This window comes from Ursus americanus, chromosome 1, assembly GCF_024610735.1.
Source record: "Ursus americanus isolate L20-20 chromosome 1, mUrsAme1.1.p, whole genome shotgun sequence".
NCBI lineage: Eukaryota > Metazoa > Chordata > Mammalia > Carnivora > Ursidae > Ursus > Ursus americanus.
This window is the reverse complement of record NC_142127.1, coordinates 80,900,740-80,918,541: the sequence shown is the minus strand read 5'-3', so window position 1 is coordinate 80,918,541 and position 17,802 is coordinate 80,900,740. Positions and strand designations below refer to the sequence as shown.

The following is a 17,802-nucleotide window of genomic DNA, read 5'->3' as shown; positions in this document are numbered from 1 at the left end:
GAGTTACTCTAACAGCCTCCTCCAAATGGGCTTCCTAACGTGCTTCCCACCAACTCACACTACACCTTACAAATGACCTTTCATGTCACTCTTCTGCTTAAAATCCTTCAGTGGCTCCTCATCACTCTTAGGGTCAAGTTCAAATTTCTTCATATAACCTACAGGTCTCAGAACATTCTCAACCCTGCTTACCTCTCCAGTCTCACTGCCCATCCCTCATCTGCACCCAAACTCCGAATTCTCAAATATTCCACGCTTTTGATCTAAACTTGGGTTTGGAATTCTGTCCCCCAGGGTTCTCTTTGGGTTAAATCTTATTTACAGTCATGCATCTTTTGAGATCTCACTTCCCCCCCTTGTCTGCCTTCCCAGTTACCACACCGCACCTGAATCCTACCACTTCTCACACTGCACACGAATTGTTTTCTCTGCTACGTGTATCACAGACCAGCCGCAAGCATCGTGAGCACACATCGCCCGTACCTGTCGTGCGCCGCTTTATCTCGACGCTGGTGCTCCAAATTTTGTACTGATATACATTAAATGGAATTGAATTGGGCAAAAGTTTCAGTGGATAAAAAATAAGTCATAACAGAAGCAATAAATATGACCTCTTTAGATACAATATCAGATCATTTGGGAGATTATTTAAAATGAATTTCTGTCCAATGGCACCAAAATCATTCGGGAAAAATGAAGTCTTTGCATCATGAACAGAAATGTTTGTAGGCCATTCTGCTCTGCTCTGCCACACTTCACAGACAAATTCACCGTAGTGCCGAGCTCTCGGCTTAATGGTTTCATGTTCCTTTGATGTTTTTAAAGTTGTTTTTTTTTTTTTTTTCAGTTTTTAAACAACAATAATAACCTTGAATTTCCTCATGATATATAAATTTTCAAAGCCAAATACTATTATAACACCAGGCTGAATTCAAAAATTTGTGCTGGGAAAAGTATTTGGGCCAGAAATTGTGAGACCTCTGCGTCTTCTATGCATAGGACCCAGAACCCATCCATCACGGAGAAAGGGATTGGGACTCACTCACCTGAAGTAACCAATGATGAGAATAGCCACAGCCAAGGAACCAAAGGAGACAGAATACCCAACTGTGTACATGACATAGAGGCGTTCAAAGAATTCTTGCTGAAGGGGAAGAGGTTTAATTAGAAAAATAGCTTTTCACAAGTAGATGTGGATAAACTTACAAATCATGCTTCTTCCTGTTTAGAGACAGACAGGCAGTGTGTTATCACATTTATATAACATAGAGTATTCATCTGGCCTTTCTTTGATTTCCTAAATTCAAGTCCGAGGGTTGTTTTTTGGGTTTATATTAAGATTTTATTTATTTATTGGAGACAGTGAGAGAGAGGGGGGCACAAGCAGGGGGTGGGCACAGGGAGAAGCAGACTCCCCACTGAGCAGGGAGCCCGATGCAGGACACCATCCCAGGACCCTGAGATCGTGACCTGAGCTGAAGGCAGACGCTTAACCGAATGAGCCTCCCAGACACCCCTCAAGTCAGAGTTAAAGATGTAATAATAATAATAATTGGCATTTCTTGCTTAAGTGAGGTCAAATTAAATGTTGCCATATTTACTTTGTGAATTTCTATGCTGTCCATTTTAATTAATTGGAATTGTATACATAACATGATAGTTGAAGTAAACAAAACACATATTACAGGGCTATTGTTAAGAGGAAACTAGTAAAAACAATATGTCGTTTTTGGAATATTATTCTAGTTTTCCTTAAGTTTTTTATTGAGCTGTAATTTACATGAAATAAAATGTACAGATCTTAAGTGAGCACTTTGATAGGCTTTGACAAGCCACGTTTGCTGTGCACCTTGCCAACCAAAAAACCACCCACCACTCACTCGCAGGTAACGACTGTTCCAATTTCTGTCATCACAAGTTGGCATCATCTGTTCACGTACTTCTTATACTTTCTGACTGTTCTTAGACTTCTTAGAATTAGTATATACTTAGTATGCACTCTTTTTGTCAACATACTGTATTTGGTATTCACCAATATTGTTGCATGAATCAATGGTCCATTCTTTGTAATTTTTAAAAATAATTATAAATTCACAAGAACTGAAAAAGATAGTAAAAAAATGTCCCATTTGTCCTTCACCCAGTATTCTCCAATGGTTACATCTGAACATAATTATACTAAAATATCAGAGGCAGAAATTTGATATGGTGCAATTTGTGTGTTTATAGTTCTGTGTCATCTTATCACATATGTAAATTTTTATAACTGACACTGCAATCGAGATACAGAACCATTGTATACCACCTTGAAGACCTGCCTTGTGCTGTCCTTTACAGTCACTCGTAGACCCCTCTTCCCCAGCATCCCCGACACCTAGCAACCATTGCTCTGTTTTCTACCTCTATAATTTTGCCATTTCATAAGTGTTATAGAAATGGAATCATACAATATGTGACCTTTTGAGATTGGCTTTTTTCACTCACAATAATGACCTCAAGAGCCATTCAAGCTGTTGTATAGATCAAGTTTGTTCTTTTTTATTGCTGAATACTATTGCATAGTGTGTATGTAACCTATGTATATATAAAATGTTTCAAACGTTGTAGACAGCATACCTTTGGGTCATGTCTTTTAATAGATTTTTCAATCTCTGTTAATTGGTATAATTGGATAATTTTTTAAATGTAACATTGATATGTTAAGGCTAAGTCCATCATTTTATTTTTTTATTTTCTGTTGTTCTGTTTTTCATTTCTCTGTTTTATTTTTCTTGCCACCCTGTAGGTTACTCGAACATTTTGTAGAATTCCATTTTGATGTCCCTTTTTGTTTAGTGCTTTCGGTGGTTGTTCTAGGTATTATATTGTACAGCTTAATGTGGAGCCTTTGACTACTGAATGTTTACTTTCCTTCTTTTCTAATTAAGCTATAATTAAGCATATAATTAAGCTATAGTCTAATCAATCATATAATAAGCTATAAACCTCCTTCTAAGCTCTGCCTTTGTTGTCTCCCCAGTCTTTTTTTATATATTCAGCTTTCATAGTTCAGTTTAAACTTTTGCCATGGGTCACATATTTTCCAACAATTTGTGACTTGTCCACGTATTTTATTTTAATTGATTTTCAGTTAATTCCTTTGTGGTCAGAAAATACACTCTGTATGATTTTAATCTTGAGATTTATTGACTCTTGTTTACAGTCCGGCATATGTTTAGTCTTGAAGAAACTCTGGTGTGTAATTTAAAAAAATGTGAATTGTGTAGTGTTTGGTGATTGTATTCTATAAATGGCATTTTCATCAAACTGTGTGAAAGATATCCTATGGAAGTTTTCATCTCATTGTTTTACCAATTATTGAGCTTTTTGATAAATTCCAACATGGTGGGATTTGACCGTGTCTCCCTTTTGCTTTGACAATGTTTGCTTTATGCAATATGAAGCTCCTACATGCAGGACCATTTAGGATCATTATCTCTTCCCCGTACATGGATTCTTTTACCATCCTGCTATGTCCCTCCACCTTAGTAATACTCTGTCTTGCAGCCTAATTAGCCACACCAACTTTCTCATGCTTGGGGTGTGCACGGCATTAGAACTCATCCACCCTTTTAATTTCAACAAATCTATTACCTTCACATTTATCTGTATCTGTATCTTTAGAGTACATTTCTTACAGACAGTATATACTTCAGTCACACATTTATTACCCATTCTGTCTTTTAAGTGACTGTTTAGTTCATTTACATTAAACACAGTCATTGCTCTGGTTGGGCTGAAATATAACACATTGGCATTGGCATTCTAGATGTCCTATCTTTGTTCCTCTGTACCTACTACCTTACCTTTTATTTGGGGGGTAGTGTCAATCAAGTATTTCTTAGTATTTCGCTGGTGTTATATTTTAGCAATCATGCATCCTGAGCTTATCAGAGCCTCCATTTAAATAATATTGAACTATTTCACAAACTACATAAAAGTTTACAAATTTATACTCAATTTTGCTGCCCAGCCCTTGCCCTTTTAGATTTTGTCTACATAACTTATAAACCTTAATAAGAGACTATTATGTTTGCTTTAAGCAGTCAATAGACTTTTAAATGAATTATAGATAAAGATACAAAGATATAAGTGTGGTAATAAATAAGGTAAGAATATAGTTTTGTTCATTATTTTAGTCTGCCACTTTTATCTATCTATCTATCTATCTATCTATCTATCTATCTATCTATCTATCCCATTCTGGTCCTCCACATTCCTTCCTACCTATTCCTGTTCCCATCTAGCGTATTTCTCTTTGACCTAGAGAACCTACTGGAATATTTCCTATACTGAAGGTATGATGAAGATGAGTTCTCTCATATATTTTCTGTCTGAAAAGTATCATTATTTTACCTTTATTTTTAGGCATATTATTACCTTAAAGATGTCCTCCCATTATATTCCAGCCTCCATGCTTTCCTGACTAAAAGGTTGGCATCTTTTTTATTGCTGTTCCCTAATGTGCCCTTTTTCCCTGTCCACTTTTCAGTTTTCTTTTTACTGTGATTTACAGCACTTTAACTATGATGTATTTAAGTATGATTTTATTTTAGTTTATCCTGCCTTGGGTATGATAAATTTCTGGAATGTATGGGTTGATTTATTTCATCAATTTAGAAAATTCTTGGCCATTGTCTCCTCAAATATTTAATTCTCTCTCTTTACCTCTAATTTCACATGTTAGACAATTATATGTTGTCTCACAAGTCTCAGATGCTTCTGTCATTTTAATTTATTTTTTCTCCTAATGCTTCCATTGGAAAATTTCTATTGACCTCTCATTAAGGGCATTAATCTTTTATCGTGCTGTATCCAGTATGCTGTTGAGCATATCAAATGAATTCTTTATTTTTGAATTGAATATTTCAATTTTAGAATTTCCTTTTGGTATTTTTTTTTTATTGCTCTGATTTCCCCATCTGTTTTATGTACCTTTTTCACCAAATCATCTAACATATTTATAATAGTTATTATTAAGCACTTATCTGCAAATTCTAATACCTGGATCATCCGGTTTTTTCTGCTCTTATTTTTACTCCAGATTTTGGGTCCCTGCCTTGTAATTTCATATCACATTCCAGGCCCTGTAAGTGAAAAAATTAAATAGAGACTAAAGTATATGTTGTCAACTGCCTGGAAAGGCAGGCCTTTTCCTCCGTCAGGCTTCTTGGGTAGGAAGCTGCATTACTCTGTTGTTAAACTAAGCTGAGCTTTGTTGTACTTTTTGTTTTTGGTGATCCTTTTATCCTGGTTTTAGGTTTTGAGAGCCGAATCAAGATTCGTTCAGCTGACCTCGAGATCTTAGCGCTAGCAGCCTCTAGTGGCCATTATACGGATTTTAGTCCACCTGACCTTTTCCAAGCCGCAGAACTGCTGCTGCTAGTTGAACCATCCATCAGGTTTTTGAGTTGCTAGGGATTCTACTTTGCTTTCCCGCCCTTCTCTGGCATGTGGGCTGTAGCAATCATGCACCATGTGCCTTAAAGCACGTCTCTCAGCTCCTCTGTTCTGTCTCATGCCTTTGGCTAACTGCCACCTTTCCTTCTGAGAGCACCTTGCACATCTCAGGGGATGTCTCTTAGCCCACCTATGCTGTCCCCAGCCTTTGGCATATGGTCTCCACACACTCGGTGAAGGCCCCATGGGAAAAAACTGGCTGGTGGGGGATAGCTCACTGTGCATGGGGCTCACTACTTGGGATTCTAAGCCCTTATGCTAACCGTTGTCTGTTAAAAGTTGGTTTAAGAGGTACCTAGGTGGCACATTTGGTTAAGTGGCAGACTCTTGGTTTCGGCTGAGGTCATGATCTCAGGGTCCTGGGGTCCAGTCCCGTGTCCAGCCCTAAGTCCAGCCCCGCGTCCGACTCAGCACAGTCTGTTTCAGGATTCTCTTTCCCTCTGCACCCCCTCCCCCCCCCACTCAGCTTGCTTGTTCTCTCTCTCTCTCAAATAAATAAATATAATCTTTTTTAAAAAATCCTTTTGGTTTAAAAGCCTTGCTCTTTTCTTTCTATCCCCTTCTACGACCTGGTTGTTCCTCTTCTGCTATAGACCCAGGGATAAATAACAGTCATGGGTCTCTTCTCTTATAAGAAAGTCTTGCCCACTTCTAGAATTAGGATCATTTAGACTTCTTGGCATTCTCAGCTCACTGAGGAGTTATTACAAAATACTGATTTTGCATCTTACTCAATCTATTCCTACTGTCAGAACCTCCTGCTTCCTAAAAGCAAAAGATTTTGCCTCTTGCTCCTCTAAAAAAACGTTTACTATATATTCTTATCCGTTAATAAAATACAAAATCTTTTTATAGAAAATATTTGGGGCGCCTGGGTGACTCGGTCAGTTAAGCGTCAGACTATTGGTCTCAGCTCAGGTCTTGATCTCAGGGTCATGAGTTCAAGCCCCATGTTGCATTCCAAGCTGGGTGTGGCGTCTACTAAGAAAAAAAAGAACGAAAGAAAGAAAGAAAGAAAGAAAGAAAGAAAGAAAGAAAGAAAGGAAGAAAGAAAGAAGAAAGAAAGAAAGAGAGGAAGGAAGGAAAGGAAAGGGAAGAAAAGGGAAGAAAAGAAAAGAGAAACTATTTGGATAATATGTGAAACACAAAAGGGGGGATCTCCTGAATTCCTAGCAACCAAAAAGAAACACTGTATTTCATATATTTCTTTTCATTCTATCTCTATGAAGCATTTTCTATTGTTCTGAGCATCTACATTCCCAATTTACATACAACTTTATTAACTGATTTTTTTTTCTGTTAACTGTATCACAAAAGAATTTTCTAAGGCCACAGACTTTTTACGAAAAGCATTTATATGAGTTTATTTAACCTTCTCTGGAGCGTTTTTCACTGGAAACCTAAATTCTTCAGAATAGTCACTGTAAAAATTAATGGTTCAATGAACATTTTGTCGACTCAATTCCCCCCCATTCCAAATCCTTATAGTTGGATCTTAGAAGTAACTGTATAAGCTCAAAGGGTATGACCACTTTAAAGTTCTTTTAATACACATCGCTAAATCGCTTTCCAGAAGTTCATTTAACCTTTAGACGAATTCGATAAGCTTATGGCCTATCAGAAGAGTTATTTCCCATCTTTTTACTAAAAGTAACTGTCTCCTATAAAGAACTCATCAAACTCAACACCCAAAGAATAATCCAACCAAGAAATGGGCAGAAGACATGAGCAGACATTTCTGCAAAGACGTCCAAATGGCCGACACACACATGAAAAAGTGCTCAACATCACTTAGGATCAGGGAAATACAAATCAAAACCACACTGAGATACCACCTCACACCAGTCAAAACGGCTAAAATTTACAAGTCAGAAAACAACAGATGTTGGCAAGGTTGTGGAGAAGCGGAACCCTCCTACACCTTTGTGGGAATGCAAGCTGGTGCAGCCATTCTGGAGGACGGTATAGAGGTTCCTCAAAAAGTTGAATAGAGCTACCCTACAAGCCAGCAATTGCACTACTGGGTATTTACCCAAAGGATACAAATGTAGTGATCTGAAGGGGCACATGCACCCCAATGTTTATAGCAGCAATGTCCACAATAGCCAAACTATGGAAAGAGCCCAAATGTCCATTGACAGATGAATGGATAAAGAAGAAGTGGTATATATATATATATATATGAAATCTTGCCATTTGTAGTGATATGGATGGTATTATGCTAAGCAAAATAAGTCAATCAGAGAAAGACAATTATCATATGATCTCACCAATACGTGGAATTTAAGAAACAAGGCAGAGGATCATAGGGGAAGAGAGGAAAAAACAAAACAAGACGAAACCAGAGAGAGAGACAAATCCTAAGAGACTCTTAATCTTAGGAAACAAACTGAGGGTTGCTGGAGGGGAGGGTTGCTGGATGGGGTAACTGGGTGATGGACATTGGGAATGGTATGTGATGTAATGAGAACTGGGTATTGTATAAAACTGATGAATCATAGACCTGTACCCCCGAAACAAATAATACATTGCATGTTAATTTAAAAAATATTAAATATATGAACACTGATAAATAAATAAATAAATAAATAAATAAATAAATAAATAAATAAAAGTAACTGTCTCATTTTGTCGAGTCAACAATAAGGAAATTATTTAAGGAACAAGACGATAGATGTTTACAAAATCTTTGTCTTATTTCCCCCCAATAAAGATGTTTACTCTCAATGCACGCTTTTTTGTTTTTTTTACTTCTTTTTCCTTCTATAAAAACTTTCATTACTGGGCACTTGGGTGGCTCAGTCACTTAAGCATCTGCCTTTGGCTCAGGTCATGATCCCGGGATCCTGGGCTTGCGCCCCACATGGCGGGGGGGGGGGGGGGGTCCCTGCTCAGCAGGGAGTCTGCTTCTCCCTCTGCCCCTCCCTCTGCTCTTACTCTCTCTCAAATAAATAAATTTTTAAAATCTTAAAAAAAGAAGAAGAAGAAGAAAAGAAGTCCTGACTATTAGTGCAAAATCAAAGTAATCTTCTTCAACTCATTGCTTCCCTTACTGCTCTCCCTACTTCCCCCTCCCCCCCAAATTCAAGCATAAAGAAAAATGTCTAATGCTGGTAGAGTTTATGCATGAAAGACTGTTCTCAGGGCCCCCATAAAAGCCATTTATACATCCATCTATCATATTAACCCCTAACATCATATGCATATATCATCATGCATTTTACTCACGAGGTCTGAGTGATAGGAATTTAAGCATGACTTAAAGCACCACGTATCACTTGAAAGTGACTATCTAGAAGTTTCCAACGTTTACATGTGATTGCCATACTGCAAATAGCACTGATGAGGAATTTGGAGATCAGGATTCAGCTTTAGATCCTGTCATCAGTGAGCTGGGTCACTCTAACACCTAAACTCTGGTTCTGAGTTTACTCACGTGTAAAATTAAGCTGCCGTCTGAAAGACCTGTGGGGTGCCCCTTGCTTCTCCTTCATTCTACAACCCTAATCTTTCCTATACTAATGAAATCACCTACTGGCCGATCTTAGGAAATGACAAATATATCTTTAAAACACAAATCTCCTTTAGGAATACAGAGTGAAATGAGATGTAGCCATTCATAGGTAACAAGACATCATAAATCATGTTGCTGACTACCTATTTCGATTTTTAAGCAAAATATAATGTAACATAGCTTAATGATATAATGTAAACATAATATACCACAACATAATACTCGCTGACACAGATTTGTAAGTATATACGCATATATTTTAGCTAGATAACTCTAACCTAAAGAAAGTACCAGAATGTGTCCGGTCTTACACCATTCCTTAACTGGATAGCTAAAAAGATTCCAACCTTGCTTTTATCTTTTAGAACATTTGTGTCCTAGAATAAAGGGGTTTTTATATATAATAGTTGGCAATCAAGAAATGCATAAAAATATTATCCCATTTTCCCTGTGGTGTTCACGAACACAAAAGTTATCATTACCTTTCCTATGCTGCTATCTGGCTGCGTAGAGCGAAGGCAGTCTGAATAATTAGCCCATGTTTTATTTAAACTGTACATAAAATCCCATGTTCCATTGGGGTTACAGTGTCGGAAAGCAACTCCTATAAAGACATGAAGAAAAACATTGAGATTGCTCAATTCTCTTGGCTTTCATTAGGGGGAAAAAAAGTATATTTCTATTCCAAATTAATCATTTCAGAAAAATGCAAATACCTTTATGATTGAAGTCATAAATATAAGGAGGGCATGGGACAGCCAACAGTTTCCCCACTGTTCCTCTGGGCCAACAAATGAGTCCATCCCATTCTGGGTAACAATTTCCCTCTAATAAAGAAAAAAATTAAAAAACAAATAAACAAAAATGCAGTTAGAACCAGACAGTAAATGCGCTCAAAATACAAAATTTCAGGTTTCCACCTGTAGCAAAATGTAAGACAAACTGGTAGTTGTTGAAACTAGAATGGGGTCGATACAATGCAAATGTCCTAGGATTCATCCACCTAGCCTCATTAAAGGTCCATTAATAAGAACATTTGATTTGCATAAATTAAAAATATTTTGTTGATTCCACTATGAGTGAGTTATAGCAAATAATACATAAGAAACACTGGAATTCATTGTGAACAATGGCAGTAAAATTCTATCACAGTTGTAGCTCCATTTTTTACCTTAGATTTTTAAAAATTGCTGTTAAAAATATGATATGTGAAACAGATTGAGCTTCCCAGGTAAGCTCCAAGATTTGAGTTTGCCTTTTTACCAATAATCCTTTTCTTTCTACCAATAATTCTAGTAATTTGAGTCTAACACTCATCTCAAACAAAATTCTCACAAGCTTTACTCTCCTCAAGAATCAAGTATAAAGATTTGGAGTGGGGGGTATTGAATGGACAAAATGCCACACCCATGGTCCAAGCTTGTCAAACCATGATATTTACACAGAACAATCTGGACTTTGGAACCTCCAACTTTGTCTCTTTTCAGTCCTATATCTGAACTGATAATATAATGTAACTATAACACAGTGTAACCATACATTTGTGAAGTTGAACCGGGATGAATGATATTTTGGGTTTTGTTTTCAACTACTTGAGTCATTTATAACTAGGTATTTGCATTTACATTTCATTTTCTTTCATAGACATGAGGAAAATTTTTTTACAAAAATTTTTTCATAAATAAAGCAGAATATCTTACATATATAAACACATTCACACACATCACCTAGAATTGACACTTGCTAATATTTTACCATATTTATTTCATCTAATTTATTTTTTGCTGTGGTATTTTAAAGTAAATTGCAGACAGCATAATGGCTCACTCTTAAATATTATGATACCCATCTCTCAACCTTAAGAGAATTTAAAGGTGGAAATTTTTTAAATTAGCTAGTGAATTCAAAATGCTGTTAATAGTTTTTTACACATAAATTGAAGAAAGTTTTCACTGAAAGATACATCTGGTCTTCCAGGTTCCGTTCATGCTCTCCTTTCATGCATTCACACAATAAGCCAAAGTCTTCCAAAGGCTTCCCATCTCACTCCCAGCAAAAGCCAAGTCTTCACAAAGTCTGAAAGCCCTGCAAGATCCGCTTTCCCCAATAGTTATCTCCCTGACCTCAGTTCTGCTTAGGTTCTCCTAGCTCTGCCTTCAGTTCAGTGCGTTCACCAGATGGCCTTAGGCTTCTTCCCCTCCACCCTACAGACTTTCACTCACAGGTCACTTCTGAGTAAACTTTCCCCACTTACAGTTCCCTTCAAAACTCCTTATCCCCTTCCCTTTTGTACTTTCTACCTGAGCTCTCATCGCCTTCCAATAGTAAGTGTTATTTTATTATTGGTTTCTTAAACCACAGGGACCCTGAAGGTGGGGAGTTCTGTCTGCTTTCTTCCATGCCTTAGCCACCCAGCACTTGGCAAGGGCTTAACAAATATGCAGAGTCAACACGTGTGTTCTTCAGGACTGGTCTCCATTAGTTGTGTACTGAACTTCCAAGAAGAGAGCATATCCTCTGTTTCAAAATGAGATTACTTTTAATGAGTCTTCTGTTCATTTTTCTATTGCTACCATAACAAATTACCGCAAACGTAAGGGCTTCAAGTAACCCAACTTATTATCTCACTATCTCTTTAAGTCAGAAGTCCAGTGAGGTCAGCTGGGACTGAGGTCCCCATTTCCTTGCTGGCGATCAACTTTTAGAAATCACTTGTATTCCATGGTTCATGACTCCCTCCCTCCATCTTCAAAATCAGCAAGGCAAGTCGACCCTTCTCACGTTTCAAATCTCTCCTCCTCTCTCCTTCTCCATTACTGATTCGTCCACCTTCCTCTGAAACTTTGAAGGCATCAAGAGATTACCTTGGGCCTATTCAGATAATCCAGAATAATCTCCCTATTTTAAGGCCCGTAACTGTAATCCCACCTGCAGTGTCCCTGTGCCATGTAACGAAGCATACACAGGCATAACACCAGGTATTAGGGTATGGACATTTTGGGGGACCCTGATTCTGCTACCACAAGTCCTATCTATTATAGCTCTCTCAATTTTTTAGTTAACCAATTACACTACTGGAGCTGAGGAATTTTGTTCTAGCAGATGTTCATGATGTCAAGTTGTTTGTTCAGTTTTGAATAGTCATGCAAACCCTGATCTGTACAGAAAAGAATTCAGCATAAACATGAAATTAACTTCTTAGTGTCCTCCATACCACATAGAAACAAATAACTTGATTTGCTTTGGGGATTGCTGAAGCAATAAGAAAAAGAAAATGTCATACCACACTGTTCTTATAGAAGAGAACGTTTTCCTGGAAACAGCCTCACTTTGCTCACATAATAAGCGTGTGCTTTACATATCACAAGTAGCCCAGGAACCCATCACACTGGCTCTTGCTTCTGGTGCACAGCTTCACTGGCTTCTTTCCACCATTACCTGTGTTTTGTTTTTTCCTTCTTGCTCAAACAGAGTGCAATGAATCAACCTCTTTCACCAACTTTACCCTAGACACTCCTCTGTATCTTGCTACCATTCCATATGGCTTCACATCCATTCACTTTGCCTTTAACGAGTCATGCATCTTCATTTATCTGTACTGTCCATTCTTTACCAGATATCTATTGTGCAATCTACAAAAATTGGACCTGGACACATATTCTTGTGTTCTGATAACTACTTGTCCCTCTACAATGTATCCTGCAAGGGTGTCTGGGTGGCTCAGTCAGTTAAGCACCCAACTCTTGATTTTGACTCCGGTTATGACCTGAGGGTTGTGAGACTGAGCCCTGTGCAGGGCTCCGCACTGAGCGTGGAGCCTGCTTGGGTTTCTCTCTCTCCCTCTTCCTCTGTACCTCCCACTGCTTGCACTCTCTCTCTCTCTCATAGATAGATAGATAGATAGATAGATAGATAGATAGATAGATAGATGAGATAGATACATAGATAGATAGATAGATAGATAGATAGATAGATAGATAGATAGATGATAAGATAAAATGTATGCTGCAGTATCGTGATATTTTCAGGCAAGAGTTAGTTACATGATGGAATAAGGTCTTCATACAAGTTTAAAACCCAATGACCATTTATTCTATAATTATGTAGTTTTTAAACTACTATGGAGACAAATCTGCTGATATTTTCCTCATGCTCTAAAGGAGACAGTTTTCTAGTTCCCTACAAGATACCACCCCACACACATACGCACACACTCCCCAAAATTCGTAAAACCAACATTCCTCAAAAATAATGTTTCTGTAGATTGTGTTCATCTCTCTAGTGGCTCTTTGATAAAGAGAATAATAAATTTTCACAAAAGTTGAAAGGATCGGGGAAGCCATGGCCTCACACAGCTAACACAAAGATCTTAATTAACATCTACTCTTTGAACATCAGTTCACATCCTATGTGAGTAAATACTTTCATCAGTTACCAAGAAACTAATTAATTGCCTGGTGATCTACAAATCTCTCTTCATAAATTAACACTATTAATTACATTCTTTGTCATCTTTTGTGTGTGCCAGGACAAAGTACTCGTTAGTGACACTTGTCAAACCATGATTCTCACACAGAACAGTCTAAAATTTGGAAACGCCAACTTTGTCTCTTTTCAGTTCTATAGTTACCCACAATAGAGTGTAACCATATATTCGTGAAGTCAAACCAGGATGAATAATATTTTGGGTTTTGTTTTTAACTACTTGAATCATTTCATAGCTAGGTATTTGCATTTATACTTCCTTCACTTTCATAGACATGAGGGAAATTTGTATTTTCTTTTTATTACAAATTTTTTCATAAAGTATTATATACATATACAGCACCAGGAATTGACACTTGCTAATATTTTGCCATATTTATTTCATCTGATTTATTTTGTGAAGACACAAAGGGTAGGGTGAGAAGGTCCTACATTTGCCTAATTAGTGTTCCAGATGGAAAGGCTATGAGGATGAGGGAGAGCAAAGCTTCAAAGACAAAATAGCAAACCACTCTCACTAATGACTAAAGACAGATCCTCAGACTTCAGAAATCAAATGAATCTCTACCTGGATGCAGAATAAAACTGCAGAACATCAAATGCAAAGAAAAGCTCTTAAAAGGAGCCAGAGAGAAAAAACTGATCATCAACAAAGACTGAAAACTGACTTGTCATCAATCACAATGGAAGCTAGAGTAAAAATGAATAATACTCAGGTGCTAAAAGTAAGTAATTCTCAACCAAGGATCATATGTCCAGAAAAAGTATCTTTGAAGATTGAGACTGAAATAAACACGTTTTTGGACAAAAAAAAACACTGAGAGTGTTTACCGCAAGCAAGTTCTAGCATAAAGAAATCTTACAAAAAGATACATTTCATCCTGAAGAAAAATTATAATGTATAATTCAGATAAAACTATGACTTCATTAATATAAAATTATATGATAATAGCATATCATTTGGAAGTAAAGTATTTCAAATTGCTTGTATTATTCAAGAAGGAGAACTTATAAACTTTAAATGTTCTTAAATTAAATATTTGGAAAAAAATTAAGTATTTGGAGATTAGAATGAAGTAGATCAAACCTGATATTTCATTATAGAGTAGAGCTTTCTTTTTTTCTTTTTTCTTTTTTTTAGGGAGGAAGAGGCAGGGGGAAGGGCAGAGAAAGACCCAGTGCAAAGCTCAATCTCACAACCCTGAGATCATTAACTGAGCTGAAATCAAAAGTCTGAAGCTTAACCAACTGAGCCACCCAAAAGCTAGGGCATAGCTTTTTTTTTTTTAATTTTTTATTTAAATTCAATTTAGTTAACATATACCGTGTTATTAGTTCCAGTGGTAGAATTTACTGATTCATCAATTCCATATAACACCTAGTGCTCATTACATCAAGTGCCCTTCTTAATGCCCATTACCTAATTACCCCATCTCCCCCCACCTCCTCTCCAGCAACAATCAGTTTGTTTTCTAGAGTTAAGAGTCTCTACAGTTTGCCTCCCTCTCTGATTTCATCTTATTTTTCCTTCCCTTCCCCTATATTCATCCGTTTTGTTTCTTAAATTCCACATATGAGTGAAATCATTTGGTATTTGTCTCTCTCCTATTTTGTTTAGCATGATACTCTCTAGTTCCATCCATGTCACTGCAAATGGCAAGATTTCATTCTTTTTGATGGCTGAGTAATATTCCATTACACACACACACACACACACACACACACACCATTTCTTCTTTATCCATTCATTTGTCATGAACATCTGGGCTCTTCCATAGTTTGTCCATTGTGAACATTGCTGCTATAAACATTGGGGTGCAGGTGCCCCTTTGGATCACTACGTTTGTATCCTTAGGGTAAATACCTAGATAGTGCAATTGCTGGATCGTAGGGTACCTCTATTCAACTTTTTGAGGAAACTGCATGCTGTTTTCCAGAATGTCTGCACCAGCTTGCATTCCCACCAACAGTGTAAGAGGGTTCCTCTTTCTCCACATTCTCACCAATATCTGTTGTTTCCTGAGTTGTTAATTTTAGTAACGCATAGCTTTAAAGACATTATCTGCTGCCTTCAGACTGTTGGGAATTTAGGAAAGCTCAGTAAATAGCACCTCCCTTTAAAAAAAAATTCCTTAATTATACTCAACTATCAAGACAAGGCATTTTCCCATATAAAACATTATAATTTACCTACTACTCCAAAGAGTCCAATAAGACTCAATGGTCCGAATAAGAACTGTGGGTCATCACCAGGCCCCAAGGAGCACAAGCCACAGGTTTCTGTGTAGTTACAACAGTAGAGCCACCCCAAGAACACCAAAGCCACCACAAGCTCACCTGTAGTGTTGCTGCTTTGTTTTTCTAGTTCCCCACTTGACTGTGGAACTAGTTGAGAAATTACATAGAGAGTCAGGCATATGGAAATTAAATAATCATTTTATTATGAAGAAAAATTTTTTTGAGAACAGGGCCTCAGTTCATGCTTTTTTGTTCTTCTGATATTTATATATACTACCTAAAACCGCAAGCGATACGCACAAGAACAGAGCCTGTCCCTCCAAGCTCACTACCTGGTTAAGGGCAAACCAGGATGCACGCTCTCTGCAAGCAAACAGACCCCAAAGAGAAGCCTGAGAGAGAGACCAATGTGCACGTGCCCAGCTGCTATTCTGAAACTCAAAAATTGGGCAAGTCGTTCTGTCCATAGGGAGGGAAGAGCTTGTGGTTAAAGAAATGAAAAGAGCATGATTCTGCTACTTGCCCCTCCACATGGAAACATGTAATGAACACCCTATTATGACTTCCCAGGGGAATTTGAGTCTTTTTGAGAACTGGGGTATGGTAGGGACACAAGAAGACATAATTTTTAGCACCTTTACCTCCTTCCTGGAGCTGCGATGTGATGTTGAGTTCACACTGCACTTTAGCTTTCAGCACAAGGACAATCTGCTCCTCAATTGTGACGGTGCCATCAGAATCCAGCTGAGGAAATGAACAAAATACAAACAGAAAAGTATTCCCATGACCTCTTTTTTAAACCATGATATAATCTTTCATTATCTACCTTCTAATACAGTTGAAAATTCAAGTTTTGATATCCAGCTATCTGAAATAGTCTTTTATCTGAATCGAACTTTCTACTAGATCTCCTTCACTAGATACTTTGATACCCATTCCCACCTTGGAAGGTGCTTCTAACATAAAAGTGAATAATGAATTCTTATTGAATGAGTTCGCCTAGATTTGACTTTAATACCACCAGTGATGGAGAGGAAATTCTACTTTGGAAAACCTTCATTTCAATGAAATATATTTTATTTTAAATATGACAGAATAGTCATATTTTGTTTGTTCAAAGCATGGTGCTTGGACCACCTGAATCTGACACTCATATAAAATGTAGCTCCTTAGGCTACACATCAGATTCGGTGAATCAGAATTTATTTCCGAAGGTGGCGACTGGTAACCCCCATGTTTCACAGGAACGCTTTGTGATTCTTGCACTAACTTTAATGGGTTTGAGAACCAACATATTTGAAGGTACAAGATAATGATGAACACCATTCTATTAGTCAAGATGCAATCAAAGAAACAGAACTAGTAAGAGACTGAGATAGACTGTAGAGGGGCACCTGGGTGGCTCAGTCGATTAAGCATCTGCCTTCAGCTCAGGTCATGATTCCGGAGTCCAGGGATCAAGCCCCATATAGAGCCCCGTATTGGGCTCCCTGCTCAGCAGGGGGTCTGTTTCTCCTTCTGCCCCTTACCCTTCTCATTCTCTCTCTCTCAAATACATAAATAAATAATTTTTTAAAAAAGATAGATTATAGAAAAATACAGGTAGAGATAGAGATAGAATAAGTACTTGTTACATGAATTTGACTAAAGTATTGTGGGAGGTGGTTAAACAATCTCCAGAAGGTCTTTTGGTTTTTGGTTTTTGGTTTTTGGTTTTTGGTTTTTGTCTGACACAGTAGCTAGAAATCTATAGGTCAGGAAGCCAAAAACAGAGGATGGGTGTAAAGAGAGGGACAGTAAGAACAAGCTGGAACCATGAGCATGTGCTAGAAACCATGAAGACACACTAAAATGCATGTGAATTCTTGGAGCCTCCAGCCCTCATGTTGTAAGTGTCCAGCAGAAGCTGACATTCTTTATCAGGGGCCTAAACACACACTTAGCTCAGGAATCAGAGAAGTTAAAGGAGGACTCAGGAAAAGATGGAGCAGCTGCAGGCCTGGCTACTATCCCTCCCCAGTGAGATGAGCCAACAGATAAGCAACAGTGTATGTGAGATATGAAAG

General features: G+C 37.6%; 1 protein-coding gene across 1 annotated transcript in view; it reads right to left on the bottom strand.

The window, feature by feature from the left end:
- Positions 1–17,802, bottom strand: part of PTH2R (parathyroid hormone 2 receptor) — a 75,377-nt gene that overhangs the window by 40,067 nt on the left and 17,508 nt on the right. The window contains exons 2-5 of the mRNA XM_045806620.2: positions 16,378–16,480; positions 9,730–9,840; positions 9,496–9,617; positions 1,047–1,144 (exon numbers count right to left, since the gene is read on the bottom strand). Of these exons, the coding sequence (XP_045662576.2) occupies positions 1,047–1,144; positions 9,496–9,617; positions 9,730–9,840; positions 16,378–16,480 (434 nt within the window). The remainder of the gene's footprint in view (positions 1–1,046; positions 1,145–9,495; positions 9,618–9,729; positions 9,841–16,377; positions 16,481–17,802) is intronic.